Source organism: Oreochromis aureus, linkage group 14 (assembly GCF_013358895.1).
Source record: "Oreochromis aureus strain Israel breed Guangdong linkage group 14, ZZ_aureus, whole genome shotgun sequence".
Classification (NCBI taxonomy): Eukaryota; Metazoa; Chordata; class Actinopteri; order Cichliformes; family Cichlidae; genus Oreochromis; species Oreochromis aureus.
Window position 1 is genome coordinate 39,709,635 of NC_052955.1, and position 26,754 is coordinate 39,736,388.

The 26,754-nt window shown below is 42.3% G+C and overlaps 1 protein-coding gene across 1 annotated transcript in view; it reads left to right on the forward strand.

Annotated features, from left to right (window-relative positions):
- Window positions 1–26,303, forward strand: part of ulk2 (unc-51 like autophagy activating kinase 2) — a 39,059-nt gene extending 12,756 nt beyond the window's left edge. The window contains exons 5-27 of the mRNA XM_031728576.2: window positions 2,830–2,866; window positions 4,821–4,994; window positions 5,379–5,452; window positions 5,570–5,671; window positions 5,758–5,816; window positions 9,567–9,649; window positions 10,333–10,383; window positions 10,466–10,554; window positions 11,046–11,214; window positions 12,852–12,909; window positions 17,959–18,108; window positions 20,318–20,463; window positions 20,550–20,630; window positions 21,186–21,448; window positions 21,526–21,704; window positions 21,973–22,082; window positions 22,219–22,356; window positions 22,462–22,703; window positions 22,809–22,987; window positions 23,114–23,232; window positions 23,316–23,473; window positions 23,560–23,695; window positions 23,864–26,303. Of these exons, the coding sequence (XP_031584436.1) occupies window positions 2,830–2,866; window positions 4,821–4,994; window positions 5,379–5,452; window positions 5,570–5,671; window positions 5,758–5,816; window positions 9,567–9,649; window positions 10,333–10,383; window positions 10,466–10,554; window positions 11,046–11,214; window positions 12,852–12,909; window positions 17,959–18,108; window positions 20,318–20,463; window positions 20,550–20,630; window positions 21,186–21,448; window positions 21,526–21,704; window positions 21,973–22,082; window positions 22,219–22,356; window positions 22,462–22,703; window positions 22,809–22,987; window positions 23,114–23,232; window positions 23,316–23,473; window positions 23,560–23,695; window positions 23,864–23,928 (2,862 nt within the window). The 3' untranslated portion in view covers window positions 23,929–26,303. The remainder of the gene's footprint in view (window positions 1–2,829; window positions 2,867–4,820; window positions 4,995–5,378; window positions 5,453–5,569; window positions 5,672–5,757; window positions 5,817–9,566; window positions 9,650–10,332; window positions 10,384–10,465; window positions 10,555–11,045; window positions 11,215–12,851; window positions 12,910–17,958; window positions 18,109–20,317; window positions 20,464–20,549; window positions 20,631–21,185; window positions 21,449–21,525; window positions 21,705–21,972; window positions 22,083–22,218; window positions 22,357–22,461; window positions 22,704–22,808; window positions 22,988–23,113; window positions 23,233–23,315; window positions 23,474–23,559; window positions 23,696–23,863) is intronic.
- The last annotated feature ends 451 nt before the right edge of the window (window positions 26,304–26,754 follow it).

A 26,754-nucleotide genomic window follows, 5' to 3' on the forward strand; every position in this document is an offset into this window, starting at 1 on the left:
AATTTTTATGGATACATTTCCAACTTCCATCCTTAAGAAGGAATAAGCATCAAGCCCTCGCTGGAATGTTAAGTATGAACTTTGCTCTGGCCAAATTGGAGCTGTGCCCTCATGTTTTGTTTGGTTGGAGAAACCTCGTCTTGTTCTGGCATTGGAAACATTAACCATAGGCCCCAAGCAAAGATGTGCCAGATGCAGTCCCAATGAAGAGAGCATTGTACGCACTGAACCCCGAGTCTGGAGGGGATGAAGTTGTTAGAACACTGAATATTTCTTTGTTCATTCAGTAGCATACATATTTTTGAAAACTGCTCTGGTATATTTATATTAGAGATGGACCGATCCGATATTACGTATCGGTATGGGTCCAATACTGACGTAAATTACTGAATCGGATATCGGAGAGAAATAAAAAATGTAATCCGATCCATTAAATATCAAAAAAGCATCTCACAAAACTTGCGACACGGCGTAACTCGGCTCATAACCGTAGCACGTCGGAGCAGTGTGCTCAGTGATAGAGCGGCTGTGTGTATTTGTAGCCTCACTACCAAACCAGCATTTCATCTCCGAGGAAGTTATCCCAGAGAGAAGTAAAGCAAGTGTGTAAGTTCATCTCTGAATGTTTGTAAAGCATTCCCGCGTTAAGCTTAATATATGGAGCGACTGCCTCTCTCTCCCTCTCCTGCCGCTACTTCATGAAACTGATCAATGATCAGCTGATCGGCTTTTCTGTCGCGAGTCCGTCTCTCTTCTTTGTTTTTGGCCCACTTTGCACCAGAAAGAGGAAACCAGCGGCTGAACAACAGCAGCACGTTTACGCTTGATAAGCTGTTGTTAGAATGTATTTAATATTACTTTCTACACCAGGATCCTTTTCTACGTAGCTGACTGCTGGTAACTGTGCAGGGGCGGATCTAGCAAAGTTTAGCCAGGGGGCCGATAGGGCATGAACAGGGAAAAGGGGCACAAAGACATACTTTTCTTTCTTATTCTCATTTAAAATGTCTAGCTTTTAATAAATAATTATCCGAATCTTACACCCAAAGTTTTAATCTGATGTAAAATGTATAGAAGTCCATTACTGTATATAGTAACTGTTAAGTCTAATATACCCTAGTAAGCTATAGTACTTTTTCCTTTGGGAAGGTACCGTCTGTGCAGTCTGCAATTCTGTTGAAGAAAGATGTTGAATCTATTTAATTATTCTTGAAAAATAATTTATTTCTGTGCATTTTTTCACACTGCATCAAATTAAAGTTGATTACATCGATTAAGCATCATGAGGTGGAGGGTGGGGGTGGTTCCCTATTTTTTTTTTTTTTTTTGGGAGTTTGCAACCCTATTAGTTAGGTTGCTTAATATTTCTGCTAAGTACTCTTTAAAATACCAGAATAGGGAGGATGGAGCAGGTTTAAGTTTATTAGATTGATCAGTGTTGCTGAACTATGAAATATTTTGGGTGCAGTGTATTTTTTTTTACATACAGGTATAACAGAATAGCTTTAGTGTTGTTGTTTATTTAAACTTGAGGATGAACTTATACAAAATGCAGCAAGATATTAAAAAAACAGTTTTATTGATTAAAAAACAGTTTAATTGATTAAAAAACACACTATCGGATTCATATCGGTATCGGCAGATATCCAAATTTATGATATCGGTATCGGACATAAAAAAGTGGTATCGTGCCATCTCTAGTTTATATTAGTGTTTTTTCTTTCTTTTAAAAGACCTGCCTACACAGATGAAACAAATAAAAGCATCTGGTTAAGCTATATAGGCGATGATGATGATGATGACGATGATGTCTGATGCTCATCAAATGCACAATAAAGTTCTACAGTTTGACTGTCAACTGACCAAAAGCCACGAGTGCAAGTCTCTCTATAGAGTTGGGTTGTGATATGTTTGCCTTCATTAGCACATGGTGGTTGTTGTTGTTAGATTGAAGCATTTGAGTGCATATTTCAGATGTTTTTAGACCCAAGCTTGAGTTGTTAGGTTGGCTAATATATGGAATTGTTACATTACATTAATTACATTGTAAAAGGAGATAAGAGCTACTAAATAAGTTTAAAAACCATCCTTGCCTTATGTTGTTCAGCTGTTGTCTAGTCGAAAGTAATCATGGTTAACCAAGTTGCCCATCTCTCTCTTCCAGTAGTGCCAGAACCAGTAGTAATGGTTGACATTTCTGGTTGAAATCCAGCTTTCCATTCAGAAAACAAACAGCCTCTGGAAGCGCAGGAATTTCCCACAATCGAGTTTAGATTTATGATGATTTGAGAGTCAAATCAACTAAACACCTGGTATTTTGGGACAACGTTAGTCTGCGAAGATCCACCGAACATGTTGTAAAGTCAGCCCCTGTTTATCTTGGCAAGCCAATTGCTTTAAATGCTTTATGGGTTGGCTTCCACTGTTACAGCATCAAGGTGCAGCTTTTTGAAGGATTGTGTCATCCCTCCACTACAGATCAGAGTAGGAAAGCTTTTTGATCACCAACCATCTGTACCTGGAGCTCACAGATTCAGTGGAAGCAGATCCTAGTTCGGTTTTTTCTCAGCTTTATCCATTTCCTTTAACTCACTGCCGCGGTCTCATCTGCCCCTTCTTCTTTTCACTCATGAGAAATAATTTCTCTCAAGTGGAGTTGTCAGCACTGGTAACGTTTAAGTCATTTAGCAGGTTAATTGATAAACCTGCAGTAATCTGGACTAGCTTTTAAATAAAAGCATGCAGAGGCACATGTATATGCATAAGGAGCCAATCAACTTGTTGAAACTGAATGTAATTGTTGCTGATGGTGTTTGTCTTCGCACACAGTACTGTAACGGAGGTGATCTTGCAGACTTCCTGCAAGGTAAGCATCTGTCTGCCACACACACCTATTATTGTTCATCAAAACAAAGTAACTAATGTAACTGTTCATATTATGACTATGTGTGCATGCAGTGGTGTATCATATCAGCATCTCTGCTCATAAAGCTTAAAAAAATCCAATGATTAATAAAGGAAGTGTGAAGTTTATGAGGTCAGTTGTGAAGTTGAGGGTGGGGGTTTATCAGGATGTGCCACTCTGACAAGAATCTGAAGCTGCACATGAGAAAAACCAGTTAGTCAAGTTTCATGTTTGTTTGCATTTTGGATGACGCGGGTTACACACTTTAAGCTAACACCCGTGGATCTATGACCACATTGTTGGTATGATAATCAAATAAGCAGTTAATCAAAAAAAATTCTCAGTTTCAGCTTTTGTTTTTTACTGTTTTACAGCAGCTCATCCAGTAAGTTGTACTCGTGTAGCAAAAGAGTGATTAAAGAATTACATGGAAATATTGCAAAAATGTCACTCAAAGTTTAAATGCATATACTGAAGTTATCTTCAGAATTGAGCTTAAAGGTTTGGGCTTAAAAAAAAAAATCACATCTGCAGTGACATTAAGGCTGTTGTTTTAGACCACTGTCTACATCTGGGGTCTCGAACTCCAGGCCTCGAGGGCCGGTGTCCTGCAGATTTTAGACGTGTCCTTCATCCAACGCAGCTGATTTAAATGTGTAAATGACCTCCTCAGCATGTCTTGAAGTTCTCCAGAGGCCTGGTAATGAACTAATCATTTGATTCAGGTGTGTTGACCCAGGGTGAGATCTAAAACCTGCAGGACACCGGCCCTCGAGGCCTGTAGGCTTATTTAAACAAACAAACAAACAAACAGTGACCTCGCCTTATTTGATGTAGGTGTTGGTGTCCAACACACTCACTGTTTCTGTGAATAGTTTCACAGGGTTAAAATCAGGTCAGCTTCTAGAATCAAATCCTCCGAGTCAACAGCAGCACCTTGATTAGATAAGAACATGTGTTTACACCTGTGTTCCATTAAAAACACTGATTGTGCTGCTGGAACTGTGTTCTTATCACTGTACCTTTGCGTGATGTACCTGCCTGCGTGGTGCTTTTTGCAGAATGGGTCACGGTCAGGCCCTTCTGTGAATCGGTGATCCAGGAGCTTTGCCTGAGTAACACTAGTGGTTGTGAAATTGAAACCATTGTGGACAGAGCGTTACGTTACACTGGGCACCTTTTGTGATGGTGTTCTTTTTATTGGAGTGCTGCTGTGAACATTGCGTAGGTAACAGCCATTTAAATTACATAATCTCTAGTAAATTATTCTACAATTTAACTTTTCATGTTAGAAGTCGATCCACTGTGGTGGGCAGAGAGCAGATTATCTATGCCCACAGTGTAATCACAGTGGATTGATAGAGAGGGTGAGTGAGTGTGTGAGCAACTGAGATGAATCCTCTTTGTCACACAATGAGTAGGACCTTTACTGCCTCAGTTTACTTTAGGATTATTCATGTAATGTGCTAATAATCAAGGGAATTTTATGACTTTGTCTTAACAGTAGCAGCAGCAGGAAATACCTGTGGAAAACATTAAAGAGCCTTTTTTGTCTTTTACGTGCACTGACACAGACTGTTTCATAGTTATTTCTGATTTGACTGTATAATGCCAGTCATATTAGGTCATATTAGGTATACACCTGTGGCTATTGAGTCTACCTGCTGTTCACACCTTGTGTTTACACTGAGCAGCCAATTAGATGGGTTTGTTAAAGGGAAACACGAGCGGAACATGGCACTCAGAGAATTTTGAATTGAAAACAAAGCAAGAATTTGACATAGATGCAGTTTAATGAACATATTTGCATGGTTGCTACATAAATGTTCCTTGAGGAAAACATTTGAACTGGATCCTGACTACGGTGGTCCTTTTTTTTTTTTTTTTTTTTTTTTTTTTTTTTTTTTTTTTTAAGCTAAGGGGACACTGAGAGAGGATACACTGAGGGTTTTTCTACAGCAGATTGCTGCTGCCATGCGCATCCTCAACAGCAAAGGCATTATTCACCGTGATCTGAAACCACAGAACATCCTGCTGTCATACGTGGGTCGCAAGAAGTCCAACATCAGTGGCATCCGCATCAAAATTGGTAATGGAAGAAGAATGTCATTTACTATCAGTTATTAAATTATGTGCAGCGTAGTTGTCTCATAACTACATTATGAAAGAGTGTACAGTCTTATCTATCATTGTTTTGCTTTGTGTCATTTACAGTGGCCAGAGGTTAAGTTTAAATCAATATGTTATAAATTCAGAAACTATTATAAAAGTAATGCGGCCATGATGATGAGGAGTATCGACTGACAGCAGTGTTGTTTTTATACACCACAGTACGAGCTCTGTTTGGTGTGCAGGGCTATTTTGTCTGTATTATTGTCTCCAGTGTGTCTCCATTCATTCTTCACAGTTCCAACAATAGTGGTTTGTGTTACTGGTGATAATAACACGTGTGTTTCATGTCTCTGTTCTGCAGCGGACTTTGGCTTTGCACGGTACCTCCAGAGCAACATGATGGCAGCTACACTGTGTGGGTCCCCCATGTACATGGTCAGTGTGTTTTATTCTCTATATTTTCTGTGTGTCAGCTTTAACAACATCTGTCTTCTTGGTTCGTTACATATAACTCTGTGTTGTGTTCTTGGCTCGTGACCTGTTCTCTCTCAGGCCCCAGAAGTCATCATGTCCCAGAACTATGACGCCAAGGCTGACCTGTGGAGCATAGGGACAGTTATCTACCAGTGTCTGGTTGGCAAGCCACCATTCCAGGTGAACAGTGAGCACAACAAACCAATAACATGTGGACCTGTTGGTGTTTGCCACTGTGCGTCTTATTTCTTAACTTATATTTTCAGGCCAACAGTCCCCAAGACCTACGGATGTTTTATGAGAAGAACAAGAATCTGCAACCCATGTAAGTCACCTTCACACCGTAGCCTCAGACATGATGTATAACAAATATGTGAAGTCAGTCTGTTTCTTTCAAATAGATCAATAGATTTAACAGGATATGAGTGACACTTAATACATGAAGATTATGTTTTGAAGTTGGTGGCTTATACCTTTCTAGTAGACTATAGGGTATAGTTTTTAGGAACATATGATGAAACTGTGTAGGTGTGGTGTTATTTGCAGGGTTCGTACGGGTGCTTGAAATCCTTGAAAATGCTTGAATTCTAATGTCGTCTTTTCAAGGTTTGGAAAGTGCTTGAATTTCAGATGTGGTGCTTAAAAGTGCTTGAGAATGTAACTGTATTTCATTCACAATAAATAACTATGATTGAATAGTTTTCTTATCAGATAGAGAAATAAAATGAGTCACAAAATGTAAAAGCAAAATGTCCCGCCTGGGCTGCCTTTGCGTCTGTTCCAATATGTGACCCCGCCCCTCCCTCGGACAGTCGGGGATGAGTGCGCTAACATACCTGTAGGTTGCTGTTTTAATGAGTGTTTGATGGAAAACAACAATGGCGGAGTTTGCGTTCTCCAGTAGCATGATAGGTGAGTCCTAGTAAATAATTTTCCAGTATGCGTGTACGTTACACATGCTATTTTTTTTTTAAATTATGGTTATTATTTTGCTAGCTATCAAACTCGCTGGAGAAATGATTGAAATGCACTGAGTGTGATGCAGTATGGCAGCGCTATCATGGAATATGCTGTGAACTTAGCTAACATTACTTAGCAGTAATATGAGTTAATTTACTCAAGTGAACGCTTTAAACATTAGCCCGATACATAACTAGCTAACTTAAGGCTTTCTGATTAACCCTCTGGGGTCGACGGACCCAGAGTCTCCATTTCAACTTGGGTCAAACGTGCGGACTTCAAACTGTATACCAATTTTTAAATTGTGTTGATAGGTCACGTAAAACCGATGTTTTTTGTTGGGGGGGGTTCTGAATAAAACAGTGGCGTTTACTCTGGGAAGAAACGGTAAAAACTGCGTTTTTTATGGAGAGCGCTAGCAAACACGCTTTGCTTGGGGGGGGAAAAAGAAAAAACACTCCTTCCCTATTGGTGGAAAAATGTACCATGTCGACCACTTAAAAAATGATACGCCAACATGTGGTATTTGGTTGTTGGGAAGAAAGGGAAGAGAGAGAGCGAGTGAGCGAAAGAGAGAGAGAGTGTTTTGATACGTGAGAGATTTGTGACGTTTACCCTGTTTGGAGTCTCAAGTTAGTGTGTTGTCTTGTGTAGTTAGTGTGTGGTGTAGTTGTTTTGTTTTGTGTGTCAGTTCTACTAGTGAACGTCACAGTTGCTGCCTTAAAAGCCACCAAAGGCAGATTGCAGTGTAAGCGCTGAGTGACACACCTGCTGTCAGACCTGCAGGTTTATCCCTGTGCTGTTCTCATCTGTGTTATAGTGACACAAACTATGTTTTGGAGTTGCATAAATAATTTGTGTGTGTGCCTTCTTATTTGATGCAGCACAGCTGATTGTTCTGTAGATAGTTTGAAATGGTTATATAAAAAACGTCTGAGCCTTGGATGCATTTTTAGGTAATGTCGGGGGAAATCTCCCAAATAGAAGGCTGCCAAAGTAAAACAGAGACACAGTGAGACAATATAATCAATCACATGTACATGGGTGAACGTCTCAGAAGAGAGTCACACAGTGTACTTCTTTATTCGTGCATTTATAGTCACTGGTGACAACAGTGAATACGTCTATTCATAGGCAGAGGAATGTTAGTGCGTAGGGAGTGAAGATAAGAGTGGTTGAGGTGTATGTGTGTGTGTTGTGAGATTCAGAAGGACGCAGCCCTTCTTCTTGTTAGAGAGCGCAGATAAAAGTATCCAGCTCTCCTCTTCCTGCTTGTTCAGCTATTATCGCTGTGAGAAAGAATTTATAAAACAGTCTTGTAGTGGACAACAGTCTAAGTCATCAAAAGGTCAACATACAGTATTCTATCATATGCAAACTTATATCATTAAAAGCTTATACTGACTACTAAGTACAATTTTCCATTGACAGGTAAATAGCACCACGTAACGTTGTTGTTTGCAAAACTTGTTCATATTTTTTTTTAAAATGTCCAATTTCTATTTCCATTTCAAGTTATGAAAATGATTCGTTAAACATGCTTGTGGGTTTTACGGTAAAAAAATCCTCACTTTCTGCTTGTATTTTAAATTTTGTCTGAATTTAGATAAATTGTGCTGACACATTATGACAAAATGAGTAAATAACAGATTGGCAAGATAAACAGTTTTTAAAGGTGAAATATAGAGGCCAAATCAAAAGTAGTCGAAAATGGCGAATTATACCCTGGACCCCAGAGGGTTAACGGCTAAAAGCAAAGTTGTCACCAAGTACTGTTTATATTTGTGTGTATTGCTACAGCTTTTTTGAGTATTAACTTGGTGCCTTTGGGTGAAATAATGGTAATATGAGTGATCCATATGTTCACAAAGCCACTTGTTTCTGTGCTACCAAAGTTCCCCGGCTTTCATTCAAAATGTGTTTATCGCCACCTACGCATTAAACTACTTAAACAGTCAGTGCTGTTCTCCATGCCTGTCTGACATGATGTTATTAGCTCAAACACTTTAAAAGTGATCATTTAGGACTTCACGTTTTTCTATGTCCTAACAAAAGGGGAGCTATGGTGTCTTTTCACATGGTCTTACTGAGGTGATGCAAATTGAAACATGCTTTCTTTTTTATTTTTTGGCGGGGGGGGGCTTAAAAAGGGGCCTTGAAAGTGCTTAAAAAGTGCTTGAATTTGACCCTGAAAAAAGTGTACGAACCCTGTATTTGAGGTTGCTGTGGATTGTGGTGAAGACCATAGGGTAACGTAAGAGAGGAGGAGGGTGGACACAGGTGGACAACATGAAGAAAAGGAAGTGAGTGAAGGCAGAGGAAAGGATTAAAGGATGCTGCACAGAGCTGAGGAAGAAGCTGAGACTGGCTTTGAGGTGTAGGAAAGAATTCAAGTCTGCTTTGAAAGTACAGCTTTGGTGCTGAGGCGTCTGTTGTTTCATCCAGGACACAGTTTGGGGGATGAAGGTGGTGTTCTGTCAGGTTTTTCACCCACAATTTTGATCCAGGCTGAAATATTTGAACTACTTGTATGCTTTGAATAGCAGCATAGGCTGAAAAAAACTAATTCAGTTTTTAATTAAGGTGTATATTCAATTTAGTTTCATTTATATGACACTAAATCACAACCATGGGCGCCTCAATGTGCTTTATATTGTAAGGTATAGACCCTACAATAATACAGAGAAAACCCCAACAATCATATGACTCCCTATGAGCAGGCGCTTTGGTGACAGTGGGAAGGAAAAACTCTCTTTTAAAAGGAAGAAGCCTGTGTCAGGACCAGGCTCAGGGAGGGTCTGGTTGAGGGGAGGAAGAGGGGACAAACACAAGCTGTGGAAGAGAGCCAGAGATTCATAATAACGAATGGTGGAGCTGACGAGGAGTAGAAGTTGTGATTTCAGTTACTTAGTGCCACCAGCAGGTCAGAGTTTTCAAATGGTCTGTCAAACTGTATCCAAACTGGCAGACTAATAGTACTGACTATGCAATACGTACGTGATTAGATTAACAATACTATAAGTTACATGCCTGACATGCCTCAGAATACACTGCACAGCCAATATGCACCCTGAGAGAAACAAAGTGTTGAGGTTTCCGTACTCTTACTACCCAGCATCCCGAGGGAGACGTCCCCACAACTAAGCGATCTTTTGCTTGGGCTGCTGCAGAGGAATCAGAAGGACAGAATGGACTTTGGTAAGTACTGACATCACAGTAATGGAGGCTGGGCATCTTTAGTAGTGGTGCTTTCCATACTTTTCCTCTCATCTCAGTATAAAGTGTGTTAAACTGTGCAGGGTTAAATAAAGATATTGTGCACAGTGAGCCACTTTATTCCACTGTTTACCAGGGCTCAAAATTAATCCCATTTTAATACAAATAACGATTTTGGTTTCCCACAATTAAATGAACAGGAGAAACCAACACTGACAATGTTCCACTAATATAAGGCAAAACTTAGAAAATGAATTCACCACCTGACAGTTAGCCACAGCTGTTCCTTGGACCACTGACTGACAGTACGACAGCTGCACGACTGTCCACAGATTCAAAGTTAGAAAGATGGAGAATCTAGATTATATCGAGAGTTAATAATAAATCAATCAATTAATCAATCAATCAATCAATCAATAAAATATATTGATGAATAATGACTGGGAAAAACACGAACATCCTAATTGGGATTTCAGAGTTTGTAAAAATGAAAACTTGTGCACTTGACTCTGAGCTTTGACAGCAACTTTAAGAATGAAAATGAATCAGTGTGAGTCGGCTGGTTCTGATGCAGCAGGAGGGGAAGAGCAAGAAAAACTCTGTGAACAGGTTTAGATGGAGTATATCGTGCTGTTCCTCACTTACCTATCCATCTCTCTCCCCAGACACATTTTTCAGCCACCCTTTCTTGGAGTCGTCATCCACCATTAAAAAATGTAAGCACAAAGGTCAAATTCTAAAGCACATCCACGCCTCATCAACTTGAAACCATGATTAATGGTGAGTTTCCCCCCTCAGCGTGTCCAGTTCCTGTGCCCATCACCTCCAATCCTGTGACAGACAGCTCCTGTGGCAGCTCCCCGTGTATCCGCTACAGCTCTCCTCCTGTGAGTTTGATCTTATTTTATAAATCCTCATCCAAAGGGGATCACATGTACATTGCAATTAGTGTGATAAAATATTAGCCACGCCCCTGTGGTGCTTGCCTCACTGCCTTCTTACTTACTTGCCTTCTGGTACAAACAGCACCTGAATACATGAATCTTGAGCCCAAAAAGGATTTGTTATGGAAAAGCACAGATCCTGTGTAAAAATATTTCAGCCTTATTTTTAGGTCCTCATGTTGCCTATGAATACTGCTAGTGTGAGTGCTGCTGCGGTTACATCTTCAGCTACTTATAGCAATGTCTTCATGTCACTGCAGCAGGAGGAAAGGAGAGATTTCTCAGCACGTCAGTGTTCTCTGTAACAATGTAACGAGATTAGTTTGACAGTCAGCGCTGCCCTGCTTGGAAGACTTAATGGGATCATTCAGGAGCCTCACTACAATTTATTCTTTTTTCCCCTCCTCTGCTGTACTCTCTCTGCATGTGAACAGTCTCTCCCAGACATGCAGACTCTAGCAGAGGATGGTCTGTCATCCCCTCCACTCGGTCCGCCCAACTTCCTGCAGCTGTCCAAAGAGTCTGCAGGAAGCACCAGCAGTAAGAACTCTTCTTGTGACACGGACGACTTTGTCCTCGTGCCCCACATATCTGCTGACAGCTGTAAGTGCCAACACCTGTCTATATTTACACCTAACTTACATCTTAATGTCTTCATGATAAAATAAAATAAAATAATAATAAACTCCCTAAAAATGGCCCCCCAAAATAATGTATGCTTTAGCTTTTTGCCAGGAAAGTTATATTTGTACTTGATTTTTACTTTACTTTGATGCTGCAGAGATCTCCCATAAAGTTCAGTACTTTCAGTGCTCTGTCTCTTTTATAATATCTGTGCTGCTACCCAGGACCTAAGCTAGCAGTGCAATAGTCCGTCACTGTAAACTTTGCCTGAGTTACATTATTATTTAATTTGACAATAAATGATAATTTAACATCAAAGACATAACTTCAGCACCATTCCATTATCTGTAATAAAAAATGAATCCATACATCTGTACAGCAATATATATCCACGGATCTGTGTGCTGGCCAGACCATGTGGTGATGTGATGGCATCAGCTGGAAGGACTGCCAGGATGTACCACATACATATTGAACTCGGTCTTTATTTACTGTGTATCAGAATTATGTACTCATTAATTGAAGATGCAGGAACATCATTCAGATTCTTTTGACTGACATAAACCACTTGTTATATTGTAGACAGACGTGGTTCTCTCATTAGTTAATTGTAGATTATGAAATGCTCCAAGACTCCAGCAACTACACCAGTGTGAGTAATGTGCTTTACGTGTGATCTCAATATAACAGCTGACGTCCCACCAAATCACAGCTTTTATGGGAATTGCTAACCTGTGCTATAGTAATGACAGCTGTAGCACCAGCATGTCTCACCATGTTGTCTACAGTCTAACTCTGGTGTAAACCAAACTCCAGCACACCTGATATTTCCCTTAAGATTTAGTTTAGTTTAGTTTTTTAATCGTTTTTTAATACAACTTGTAAATCTGCAACATTTTAGATGTCAGACACTAATAGTGGGAGTTCCCTAGACCTGGAAAAATGACCAAAGAATAATATGTTAAATGTTCTGTTTACTCGAACCCTCGAGTCATTTAAAAAAAACCATTATGATGTAACAGTCAGTAATTTATCAGAGCTCTCTGGACTTTTATTAGCCTTGTTCTGTTTGGTTCAAAATGTCTCTTAACTCTTTATCAGAAAACCGAGAGACTGCTCACCTCTGTAACTACTGTACAACAACATCGTATGTTTATCAAATTAAACCAAGTCTGTGTGGAGACGATGCTCACATAGTCTGTCCAGTTCTAATGGGGTTTATCACTGTGCATTCATGCAGTGCCATACTGTCGCAGCAGTTATGGTTTTCAGTAAATGAAGAACTTGCATGAAATCACGTTTCTAATCACTTATGATACAGTCAGCACCCGTGCTCACACCACACAATCCACAACCAGTAAATGAGAGCTCTGCTAACCATTCTAGGCTGTAACAGTAGACAGCAGTGCACAAACAGTAGACACACACTCTTACCCTGAACACTTGTGCAGGCATCCTCCCCTCGAATAGTGAACTGTGCAAGAAGCAGGAGACGCTGCGAGTACTGTGTGGGTGTCAGCTGGCTGCAGTGTCACTTCATCACCTCATAACTTCTGACTTGTACATCAGTTCAGGCTGTTTGTGATTGTTTTCTTTCCTTTTTTCTTCATCCTCAGATGACCAACCAATGGGACCCGGTCGTCGGGCGTCCAGCGAGTTTCTCATGTGTGGAGGGTGAGTACGAGGCTCTGCAACACATTCTGCCTAAGTTAGGTTGAATTTTCTGACCGTACCAACATAATTATTAGCCAAAAAAGAAAATGCAGTTCTAAAGAGAGAACTGAAAGTTTACCATAAATGACTTCTGCTTCTCAAAGACGTTTAGTGTGGACAAAGATTCAAGCAGGTCACACATAAGCACTGATATCAGCTGGGTTTCTGTGTCCACATCATCTGAACCCTTCCTATAGTGAGTTACTGCTAAAGCAAGTGTTTCAGAAGTTATTCACATTTTTATTACAAAACAGCCAAAGCGAAATTAAACGTGTTTGTCAGCGAGTTTGGCACTTGTATGTTACTGTATGCACATAGCCTGGAGAGCAGAACTAGCAAAGTGTGTCTGCAGAGTGAGACTTTGACCAAACAGTGCATCAATTTGAAGTATTGCAGAGAGTAACGAGCCACCAAAGAGCAGCCACAGCGAGCTGTTAGCTGAGACTCAGCTTTGACTTTCACTACCCGTTGCTGTTTGTGTACTTCCTCCCCATTTAGATGACAGGTGGTTTGCTGCTACCAGAATTCTGTGCCCTATAATGTTAATAAACCCCTGTTTACTGCAGAGTGGCATGTAAAAGATGAGCTGGGTTTGAGTTGGCCGCATTGAGGTGAATGGAGGTTTCCCAGACATAGCTGTGGTAGGGCTGACACTCCACAGCTACATGTGACATTAATGTGTTTCATCTGGTTTTTTCAGTAATTATTTGTTTTGTTAAACATCCATTTTAACAACAGTTAGGTGTGATTTCATAAAAAAGGCTGTTACCTCACTGAATGCTGGAGATGCTTTGAATGCAGCCCAGCGTCACTAAGCCACCAGGCACCGTTTGTGGGATATGAATTGGATATTTTCAGGACAATAGGAGTGTGTCACGATGAGTCAGACTGTTTCACACAAAGACATGTATGAATGGTCATGTTATCCATCTTAATATGATCTATTTTTGTGTCAGCAGGGCTTACTTTGTTTCTTTGTATCACTATTTCTGTGAGCACTTGACAAACAGCCTGCTTTCAGCTTTATCCTGGATAACCCCGAAATGGTGACTCTTTATTTATCTTGACTGAATGCTCCTGCCCACTTCCAGCTCTTCGTGATTAATCGGTTATGAATAAGATACCGAGCAGACAACATGGTGGTGCTGTGCTAAAAACAGCACCAGACCCATAGAGAGGACTGTGTGTATTAGTGTGTGAGTCCCCAAACCTCTCTTGCACCAACAAACAGACTGTATTCAGTCCAGTTGTATTTTTTTAAACACACACAAACACAGTGCTCTTATGGAATAAATAGGGGTCTTATTATAGTAAGTATTATACACAAACACACTCTCACATTGCCATTGACACGGCTTTCATCTCCTTTTTTTCTTTTCCAGATTCTTCCTACGTTGATTTCAGTTCAGCTTCTGTGAAATCTCGCTCTGTGTCACCTCTTTCTTTTCTTTCTCTTCCCTTTGATAAGCTGGCGTTTTTCTTACTGCTTGCAAGTCTTACAATCCAGTAATGTGATAGTCCATATTGAAATACATTCAGACTTCCTTGTCCTACCTGTGATACTGTGATGTTGTATTAAATTGCACACAACCCCACACTGAATCATTAATTCAGTTTAGTTTGAGTTAATCAAAAACAGGTGCCTCGAGGCATTATTAGGATTCAGGATCCAACTATATGCTCAATCCAAAAGGAAAGTTTGAAGCCTGATCTTAAAAGCAGAGACGGTGTCAGTCTACCAAATCCAAACTGGGAGCTGGTTCCACAGAAGATGGGCCTGAAAGCTGAAGGCTCTGCCTCCCATTCTACTTTTAAATACTCTTAAATTGATCTTAAATTTTATTCTGCATTTAACAGGGAGCCAATGAAGAGAAGTCGGGATATATGCTCTCTCTTTCTAGACCCTGTCCAGTTCCTTACCTGTAATCCTGTTGCAGTATTTTGCATCTACTAAAGGCCTTCAAGGAGATTTTAGGACAGCCTGATAAATAATGACTTATAGTCCAGCCTAGAACTAATAAATGCTAGTTTTTCAGTATAACTCTGAGATGTTTGCAATTTTAGAGATGTTGCACAAATGGAAGAAAGCAGTCCTCATAATTTCTTTAATATGTGCATTGAAGGACATATCCTGGTCAAAAATGTCTGATTACTGGAGACAAGTAATGGTGTCAAGATCTGGTTAAGAAGCCTGTTTCTAAGATTTCTATGGCAGACTATAATAAGGTCAGTTTTATGGTCCCCTCCCTCCCCTCCCTCCCTGAGCCTGGTTCTGCCGGAGGTTTCTTCCTGTTAAAAGGGAGTTTTTCCTTCCCACTGTCGCCAAAGTGCTTGCTCATAGGGGGTCATATGATTGTTGGGGTTTTCTCTGTATTTATTATTGTGCTATCTACTGTACAATATAAAGCGCCTTGAGGCGACTTTTGTTGTGATTTGGCGCTATATAAATAAAATTGAATTGAATTGAATTGAATGTGAATTAAGAAGCAGAAAGTTAGCGGCCATCCAGGTCTTTATGTCTTTAAGACATTCCTGCAGTTTAACTAATTGGTGTGTGTTACCTGGCTTCATGAATAGATAGAGCTGGGTGTCATCAGCATAGCAGTGAAAATGTACACTATGCTTTCTGATGCTCCTGCCTAAGGGAAGCATGTGTAGACTTGGTCCTAGCATGGATCACGACTCCCCATTTACATGAACAAATTGGAGTCTATTAGATAGAATTCTAACCATTGGAGCGCAGTACCTTTAAATTTCTATGGCGTGCTCTAATCTCTGCAATAAAATTTATGGTCCACAAAAGGTCTAGCAGGACGAGCACAGACATGAGTGCACAGTCAGAGGCCAGGTCATTTGTAACCTTAATGCTGTTTCTGTGCTGAAATCTAAATCTTATAGAAAGCTGAGTTCAGGTTCGCTGCCCATATTAGCCCTGATTACTGCCGCAGGCGTCGAATCAACATTCAGCGTACCCCTAACCCTGTCTGGGAAAACACCCCAAACGAGCAGCACGTGTTTGTCTTCTGAGCGATACTGACACGAATGCTTTTCCGAGCCTCTTATGCACAGGTTCTACATTCTGTGTCAATAATCGACTTGGGTCCAAGTTATGTAAAATTTCATTAGTGAGTGTGAGGCTCTGAGCAGCTCTGCACATCTCTGCCAGTTGTTTTGTGGCTGCATGGACTTATTCACACAGACTTTGCAATACAATGCAGCCATCAGGCAGGCTTGAACGTTTAACATGAACTGCTACTACAGCCATGGCATCTCAAGTTGTCTGTAATCGCCTTTTTACCCTCCAGACAGCTGAGTACCAGTGTGTATATATTCCCCTCCCCCTGCATGCAGAATGGTGCAAGCAGCAGCCACCCTGGGGAAAAACCCTGGTAAATGGAGCACAAATTTTAGCCTAACGCTGTTAATGCAAACAACTTCCAGCTCAGCAGGATAGATAGATGGTGAAACCCGTAAGCATTTTGATCAAATACAGACCCAAAATTCAAGGTAAAACTTAATATGAGAGGTAAATACTACCTTGTTTAGTATTTTGCATACATTTGTTTGCTCTCTTTGACTACTTTCTTGTGCCCCTGTCCTTCCCCCAATGCTTTGCACTTCCATCTCCCTACTTTCCTGTTTTTCATGTGTAACCAGCCCCAAGCCAACGGTTCTCTGTTCCCTTTTTGCTCGCACTTGCTCCATTTCAGCTTCCTATGTGTGTCTATTCTGTGCTGTGCCCCTCTGACACTCTCTGCTGCCAGCTTTACTCCCTCCCTCTGCTGTTCTCATGGTTTTGTTTTTCCCCATAACAATAAGTCTTCAGTGCTTACATAAATGAGTTAATCATTGACACACAGGAAGAACCAATTTTCATTTCATTGCAGTAGTTGTCCCTAGCAATTTGGAAACAGCAGCAACACTCTCCAAAATCAAAGCCTTGTTTATTGTGTTTTCTTTGTGTCCTGAATTGGAGTCCAGAGAAAGGATGAAAAGTGGCTCAGGAAGGGAGTGTGGACCCTGGGGGTTGGCGAGAGGAGCGTGCAGAGATATTTTCACTGTTAAAAAAAAAAAAAAAATAAAGCAAGAGAACAGGAGACGAAGTGAGTGATTATGATGAATGAGGACACTTTTTAGATGCTGACATGGTTTAAAAACCAGGTCAGAGGAGACGCAGCTGATTTTGAAGATACAGCCTCTCTCTCTGTCTACTCTTGGCTCTTTTTGAAGAGCAGCTGTTCACTGACCTACAAATGTTCTTTCTCCGTTTTAAAGCAGCACACAACACCTTTCTCCATATTAACAATGGCTGGGCTCAGTAAAGCTTTTAGGAGCTTAGAGAAAATGGATCGCTTCAACAAGGCTCATTACATCACATGCTAGTGGGGCAGCACGTGCTAGTGTTTATTTCTCAGAACTGCAGATATCCCACAAAGCAGCTGCTCTCTGGTTCTTTGTCTGGACTAGTCCAGCCTCACGTGTCCTCCTCCCTCCCTCCCTTATGGACCCTCCCAGGCTTTCATTATTACATAAAGAGTTTCTAACTGGTGTCACCTTTAAAAAACATTAAAAAAACATTCTATATGTTCTTAAAGGCCCTGTATAGGTGTCATTACGTTATGCTCAGAACATTTTGTCTCCTCTGGAATGATAAAAGAATCTAAATCCACTTCCCCTCCTGTGTCGCACAGCAGCACCGCCCTCACGCATGCTATTGGCTGCCCCTACATGTAGTCCTGCCCCAAGCAGAGGGAAGTCTGAAGCTGATTGGTCTTGCCTGTGTTTACACTGAAGCCTCTGTCCCTGTGAGGCTGAGCTAAAACTGAACTTCCCCAACCTGCCTCCATATGAGCGTAAACAAAGAACTCAGGGCTGTGGAAGTTGACAAGCTGTAACTTTTGGACTTATCATGACAATTGAAACTCCAGACAACTTCACGCAAACAAGGAAGCAGCAGCAACTTCAAACACGTTGGCTAACGACGCTCCTTTCTCACTTCGTCCCCTTCAGGCAGCCACAGCCCACCCCAGGACAGACGCCTATGGTGTCCCCGCGGGCTGAGACCACCCCCATTCCAGTTCCTACACAGGTTCGCAACTACCAGCGCATCAAGCAGAATCTGTCCAGCAGCCCGAACGCCACACTCTACAGCGCCCCCAGGTAAGGACTCTGCTGGGATTGCTCAGTTAACTTTGCATAATTTATCGAGTGGCAATGATGAACTGCAGAGGAATGCTTAACTCACCACAACTAAACCAGTATGAAAACCTGGGCTGTTATTTCATCAGCCATAAAGTTTCACTGAAATTACATCAGTCAACTGCCTGCTTGAGTTTATGGCCTCCCAGCAAGTTACTGAGGGGTTTGTTGACAGTTTCATGTGAAGACAGAAGAGAAGGAAAGGCACGTTGTTTCTCAGGGAAACTAGTTACATTATAGAGTAGTGGTTTACATATTCGCCTAACAAGGGAAAGATCCTGGGAGGAGACACAGATCCCTCTGGGGTTATGTCAGGAAGGACATCCAGCGTAAAAATCTGCCAAATCAAATATGTGGAGCTACTCACTGGCATTGCTAATGGCCCTGTTATTAGAAGTTTTATTAGATTAGCTTCTCTGTAGAATTTTGTTCGTCTGGTGGTTTATTTACTTTGCCAGTGAAATTCCTTCTGTAATGCTGAACAAAGTGCCATGTCAGAGACATTAAGCAAATTCAAATCTTCAGCCATGGTTCAAGCAAAGTAAAGTAAAGGAGAAGTTCTTTCAGCCACTACTACTTTCAGCTCTGAGGCCCCACAGTCAGTGTGTTAGTGTTCTTGTTCTCACTGCAGGGATTCATTTTCCTCTGTATTACCAGCAGAACAGTGCACACAAATGCTAATATTAGGCGGGGAGTACAGAGGAGACAGGTGATGAAAGGCTGACACTTTTTGAGTTACTAGGATTTTCTTAGCACAATTCACGTGCACAATGTATGCAGGTGAATTTCAGGTATTCCTTTATATTTTAACCACAGGACAGTCTAACTGTAATTTTTCACTTCTGCATGCATGATTGACGTGTGTGATAAAGAATTACCACAAAGATTCTTTTAATACAAGGATGAGAATTGTGTCAATAACGTTTTCAAAAAATGATTGCGCAAATTTAAAATGTAATGCTTTCTGTGTTTTATGTTTTGCACTTTACCAGTTGCGTTGCATGGAATCACAATTTCTTTCAGCCCTGCAGACATTCGTCCTGTTTTTGTGGTTTCATAAGTGCAGCGAGGAACATATCGCTGTACCACCAAAACATATTACCCACATTTGTCAGATATGATGATGCGGGGCATCTGTGTCATCACACGAAGCACCATAAATATGTAACGAGCAGGCTGATGATGATGATGATATTCATGTTTAGACGAGATGTGTAGTCTATTCAGACTACACATCTTGATGCATTCTCAATCATCCAGGTAAGTAAATCTCCAAAAGTTGAATCTGTTCATCTGGACGTAGCGTTTTGTGGGAGAAACGTTTCGTCACTCATCCAAGTGACTTCTTCAGTCTCAGCTGACTGCAGGTTTCCCCAAACCTTATAAACAGTACATTTGCATAATGACTGAAACCAGCCCACTGAAGGAACAATGGGCTGGGAGGCAGTTCCTTAATCATAATTATGCAAATTCCCATGACCATTGATCAACAATCACTGACCAAAACCCACTGATCAAAGAACACTGATCAATGGCCATGAGTACCATTCACAGAGAGTTGGGGAATGGCTGCAATCACAACATTGTAAGATGGCGAAAGATGTACCCTTAGGCCCCCTCCTCGATTCAGAGATGGTCTTTCCCTTTTCACGTAAATGGCCTCCTTAACTCCGCCCTCAAACCAGTGTTCCTCCCTGTCCAGGATGTGTACATCCTCATCATTGAAAGAGTGTCCACTGGCCTGTAGGTGTAAATAAACTGCAGAGTCCTGGCCTGATGAGGTTGCTCTTCTGTGTTGTGCCATCCTCTTCGCTAGAGGTTGTTTGGTTTCCCCGATGTATAAATCCTGGCAATCCTCCTGGCATGCAAATGTACTGTTTATAAGGTTTGGGGAAACCTGCAGTCAGCTGAGACTGAAGAAGTCACTTGGATGAGTGACGAAACGTTTCTCCCTCAAAACGCTACGTCCAGATGAACAGATTCAACTTTTGGAGAATAGACTACACAGTTTTGTATCTGACTGAAAACTGCGTACTTTTGTGAGTCGTCTCAGCAGCCAAACAAATGTTTGCAAACTGCCAGAAGATGAAATGAGCCAAAGGAAGACTGGCTTGGACTGTTACTTCATGTCTGTTTTGTATAATTAAAGATTCATGCTTGTGTTTTTCAGATCTGGCACAGTGAGGCGATCTAACACCAGTCCAATGGGTTTTCCCAAGGTGGGCTCGGGGTCTCCGAGCTCCGCAGACGTCCCTCAGACTGTGGGCCGCCGCCTCTCCACAGGAAGCTCCCGCCCCTACTCGCCCTCACCTCTCGGTAAGGTTACGTTTAAGGACACCTTCCAGACATGAAGGGGACATTTCTCGAGTCTCCTGACAAATCTAAGCTCTTTCTGTGTGCAGTGGGCACCATCCCTGAGCAGCTGGGACACTGCTGCTGTCACCTACAGAACCAGGAACCCCGCAGCCGCAGTTCTTCAGGAGGTACGTTCTCAGGCTCACCTGCTCGTTCACAGGGTTATCGCACTTCTGTGTTGCCTTGTTCCCTTCAGTTTCAGGTGCTGTGTCTACAGTATGAACAAAAAGAACAAAGGAGGTTAGAGTTTGTAATGAAAAAGGAGCAAAGTATACAACCCTTCCCAACAACGATGTGTTCGACATTTAAAAGAACCAGAATTGACAACAACCGCTATTCCGAGTTCTGATTCTCTTGCTAGTGGCATGACTTAATTTGCATGAGTCACCATGACTGCAGGCCATTTTCAGAGTCTCTGGCTCTGCACATGTCTTACGCCTTGTTCACTGTTGGTGTCAGGAGGTTTGCTGTCATGGTGACCAGGAAGGAGGCTCACTGTCCTAAATGATGAATCAGATTTTAGTGCTTTGTCCCCTGTGTGAAGAGGCACACAAATGAGCAGATTTTATGAGCAGAACACAGACTCTGTTAGAAAGTTGTAGGGAAAATGGTACACTTGATGCTAAGCCATGGATGATTATTAACCGGCATTGATTCTAATCCACTGTGTCCGATGTCTTTAGGTTCCCCCATCCCATCCTCTCAGCTCCTGGGGGCTCGGCTTCAGAGCGCCCCCATTCTGACTGAGGTCTACCAGACCAGGCAGAAGCTCCACAAGCAGCTGTCTGACCCTGTGCAGCCTTCCTCCTCCTGCAGTCACTCCCCGCAGCTTGGCCGTCCCGCCAACCTCGGTTCTTCCCCCACCAAGCTGCTGGGCTCCTCCCCTCGCACGTCTGACTGGCTTCAAAAGTCCCCACTCCCCACAATCATTGGCTCCCCAACTAAGGTGAGTACGCTTCAGTGAAGAAGTATGCTTTTAGCTGTTAAATTTAGCCTAATTCACTTTTTTTGTCTCCTTTTCAGACCATTTCAGCACCATTTAAGATCCCCAAAACACAGGCCTCCTGTAACTTGATGGCGCTGGCAGACAGCCCCCAACCCACAAGGACGCTGGCTGACGCACACGATGTTTGCGGACACCACAGCAGCCCCTTCCTCGCCGGCCGACCAGCTGCTCCTGAGGGCAGCCGGACATTTGGCAGGTATAGAAGCACCCAAATCTGCTTCCATTGGAGCTGTTAAATCTGATAAAGTCCAGTACAGTCACTTACAACATGGACCGTGAGATTCTGTCATAAATAAATAAAAAACAGCTGATCAGTTGGTGTATTTGTGCAGTGATAATCTTTAACCTGGCTCAATTACATGTGACACTTTGGACTGAACAGGAGACTTCCTGAAATATGTTAAGTGTTTTAACTGTGAAAGGATGATGTTGTGTACCTCTGCTGACACCATCTTTCCTTACAGGTCTGTCAGTACAGGTCGTCTGTCTGACCATCCAATCAGAATCACTCTGGGTGGGCAGCCCTATCAGGGCAGCAGTGACAGCCTGAATACTGAGCGACCCATGGATACAGGTACTGAGCAGATACTCTGCATGTATGAAATTAGCAACATTGTGTCCAGTTTAAGCCGTAAGAACATCGTTTACAAATTGCAGCAAACAGTTCACTGAATGACAAAAATAACGAGCACATTTCTTCCTGCCCAAAGCCCCCGCAGGTCCGAGCACGCTCGCTCACGGTGGGTCAGCGAGTCCTCGTACTGTCCTTTTCACTGTGGGTTCACCACCCAAGAGCAGCACTCCTCCGACCTGCAGCCACTTGGGCACCCGATCACGCACCACTTCAGGTGAGGGAAACCCGCCACCTTCTTGCAGAACTGAGCTTTAGGAGGAAAGCTTAAAATATTTATGGCAAGTATTTATGCCATGCTCTCTCCTCTCTGTCCACTCAGTGGGCTCCAACAGTTCAGCAGGCTCTCTGTGCTCCGTCAGTGGTCGGGTTTATGTCGGATCTCCTCCAGGCATGGCCATAGGCTCATCTCCTCCAGGAGGTTACGGAGGTGGGCAGGTGGCCCCTGGGGCAGAGGGGGCACCCAGCAGCCTGCGGTACGTCCCATATGGGACCTCTCCTCCCAGCCTAGAGGGATTCATCACCTTTGAAGCCCCAGAACTTCCTGAGGAGACTCTGATGGAGGTGAGAAGTAGTGGTTGGCGCCTTACAAGAAGAGGCTGATTCTTTTCATACAGTGTCTCTTCTCTTCTTCAACATTTCATTGCAATCTTTCTTTCCGTGCTCTAGCGTGAGCATACAGACACCCTGATGCATCTGCGGATGATGCTTTCATTTACTGACTGCATCCTGGAGATGGCGGCACTTCGAGCCGGGGGGACAGAGCTCGGCATCTCGGCTGCTTCCCTCTACCCTCCCCAGGACAGCGTGGTTGTGGACCAGATAAGCCAGCTGAGCAAAGAGTGGGGGTAAGAAACTTAAGTCTGCTCTGATTTGGATGTAATATAGTTTTTAATATCATGTAATCATAGGGCCCTTTGTTTGTAAACACTTCCCATTTGTCTTACGAGCTGTGGTTGTGCTGCCCCCTACAGGCAGGTGGAGCAGTTGGTGCTTTACATGAAGGCAGCTCAGCTCCTCGCTTCCTCGCTCCATCTGGCCAAAGCTCAGATTAAATCTGCCAAGCTCAACCCTTCCACTGCCGTTAAACAGGGTAAGGACGTTTCAGCTTCCTAGCTGTCTTTGTTCCTTTGTATCTTTATTTGCTTAATAAAGGCTCTCCCTTTATCCTCTCAGTGGTCAAGAGTCTGAATGAGCGCTACAAAAGCTGCATCTCCCTGTGCCGGCAGCTGACCGACAAACTCAACCACTTCTTCTCTGATAAGCAGCGCTTTGTGGACGAAATCAACAGTGTCACCGCAGAGAAGCTCATCTACAATCACGCAGTGGAGATGGTGAGTCTCATGTGTATGCACTGACAAACCTATTGTACAGATAGACTTGGTGCTGGTTAGCCTAATGCGATCGTGTGCGTGCTCAGGTTCAGTCAGCAGCTCTCGATGAGATGTTCAAGCAGACGGAGGACATAGCCTATCGCTACAGCAAGGCCTCCATGCTCCTGGACGGCCTGTCCAAGATCCTCCAAGACCCCACAGACATCGAAAACGTGATGAAATGTAAGCACAAGCTCACTGTCTTAAGCAGTTGAACTTGGGGGGACGTTTTACTCAGACGCATTCAGGATCGCGCTCTGATTCATGAGACATTGCAGCATTTCCTGTGCATTCCATGTTTATCTAATGACTTCTATTAACGAGTTCCTGTTTTGCATCTGTTCCCTGCAGACAAGGCCAGTGTGGACCGCAGGATCTCAGCTCTGTGCTACTGTACTGTCACACTGTATGAGTAGGAGAGCTGGTGAAATCATAGACAGAGGGACCACGTCCTAAGACTGTTGATTACTATTCCCACAAAGCCCTCATTCCTTGTGTAGCAGTTCAAGCACCTTTCATCGGCTTCATCTGTTTATCATGACTTCATTTTACCAGCTGCATCACAGAGTGACCGCGTAAATCTACAACCAAAGATGATGGCAGATCCGCAAACAAGAGGATGAACCTGGCTGTAGGTGAACTTGCACTTTCAGGTGCACTTTTTATGTCACGATGGTCGACCACCATCAGATGGAAACATTGGGGATTTGTTTCTACCAGAACAAAGAGGATTCACGGGACCTCGACAGACTCGAGCTCCTTAAGAAGCGGCTCATCTTTTCAAATCCTGTCAGTGTCAGTTATTTACTCTGAAGTTTGTTTTGTTATTTATTGGTTCACATGCACATGGATTCTCCCTGAAAACCTCAAGTATTGGAGTGGAAGGAGCGTGTTGTTGTTCATTGTAACAGATCTAACTCTGTGGACTTTAACATTAAACTGTTACAGACAGTTGGAGAGCTCTGCGTGGGGGGGAAGAACCTCTAATTTGTGATTGCTTTGTTTTTATGTTTCTTGTATTATTAGCTCATGCACTTTACCGTTGAGAGGAGGAGGAAGGTAGAAATGTGATCACTTCTGCTCCGAGCCTCAAAATCGACCTGCTGTGTGTGGGATGATCATCAAGCTGCTGTAAAGCCACAGCTTTAATCATGATGTATTCCTCCGAGTGCAGCTCAGTCTGTATAGTGTGACACAGATTGGAGCTTTCTCCAAGATTCCCTGGTGATGTCACTGGGAGTCATCCTGATTCTGGCATGGGAATTTCCTTTGCATAGAGTGGATTGGTGGATAGGAATATTAGGTAATTGTTCCCAACCTTCTGGAAGTGTTACACTAAATCTTTGGATTCCAGGTACACTAACTGTATGTTGCATGTGACACATTCAGGCTGATTTTCAAGCAAATAGCGAAAATACAAAATTTCAGAGTTTGCATAGAAAGCTGAAACTTTTGGATCATGCCACTCACAGCAAGGAGGGATGGAGGCTAATTTATGGTGGCGGCAGATATTCAAAAGAAACCCAGAACTTGAGTGGATCAGCGACTCTGTCACCACGGCCTCGGGTGTCCACTTTACACCTCGATGGATTCAAACTGAATGGTCATATTTACTTGACAAGTTACCTTAATAACATGTTTCCTTAGACTAAAAACAATCTACAGCTTTTTATGTTTTGTCAGAATCTGTAGCTTATTTTGAGTAAACACAAACTCGATGTTTGCAGACTTGTAAATATTTTATTGTGGAGCATGTGATTATTCCCTTAGCCTCTTTTTGAGAGGAGGGTGAGTGTGTGTGTGATGGCAGTGGGAGGGGGCGTGGATATCAGACGCCCTGCCTGTCAGTCAAAGAGCACAAATCTTTATATGTAGATATATGAATTTGTATTCAAGTCTGCCAAGGGTTTGATAAGGAAAACCCGCTTGGGCACAACAGGAGTGTGCCAAAGACTACAATAAAACTTCTGGCAGCTCCACATCTTTCCAGAGAACTCTTTTTACCAGGACTGTTCATTGTTGAGGTCATGTTTGTTCAGCGCTCCTGAGTGAGTGAGCGTAATGTCTTCAGATTTCATTCTCCTAATTTTGTGAGACTTGATTTGTCACAATCCACGTCGTCCCGCCGTCCACTCGGTCCTCCCGCCTCCCCCTCAAGTCCTCACGGTGTATGTACTGTATGTATGAGCATATATAAACACACGTGCACTTGCCAGGTGTGCTTTAAGGCCAGTAGTATCCAGTCAGCATGGAAAAGGAGGTGCCTTCTTGTGTAAGCAGACACAGGCCTACTCCTCTGTACAGGTGTGAATACATTCTTTGTATGTGTATAACGGCGGTCTCTGGACCTGTTCCTCTGATGTACTGTTCTCGTTTTCTTTTCTGGACACGTCTGGGTTTCAGTTTTCCCTCATCAGTATCATGGGCGCTCTGAACCACATAAAGCCTTTTCTGCATAAAGAGTGAAGAGGGATAAATAAGGCGACCCACCTGAAACTTTGTACCATTCTGAACTATGAGTAAAACTGAGATATTTTAGGTAAAGCATGGGTACCAAGTCTGCATTTTACCCTGTACAACCTCTAGAATGTGGAATGTATGTATCCTGTCGTTCTGCGCCTCTCCAGCTTGATCTGAATGCATTTTGGAAACCCCCACCATCAGACCCTGATGATGCAACACCAGTTTTTCCACATGTTTAACATTATACTCGTCTCTCACTGGGGGTGTCTCTCTTTGTTCTTTATGGAACTGAAATGCAGTTTTTGTTATTAAAAAGAGAAGAAGTGAACCTGTCTCACTGCGCTTTATTTAATCTCAGTTCTGATTTTAAATGTAAAATCAGTTTCCTAAATAAGTCTCTCAAATTCATCCTTAAAAATATAATGGCTTGAACTAACAATGACATATTACTTAGAATACGGTGTAACTGAATTTACAAATGTGATTTTTCAATCTAAATTCAGTCATTTAATTTACATCGTTTTAAATGATTAACTCATTACCATTTGCTGTCCTTGGAACCAGGAATTTACTTGGGAAGCTATGATGATGGGTAAAAACATGTTTCCTTAGAATCTCTCGTCAAATCTGATTTTTACAATTCAGAAACCAATTTTGGACCCAAATTCAAGTTTAAGTTGCAGGGAGGAAAAAGCTTTTTAAACTTCTATCACTACATCATCTTGAGGAGTTGCTCAAAACTTTTATTGATTTCCAAAGACTTTCTTGCTATTTTTAAA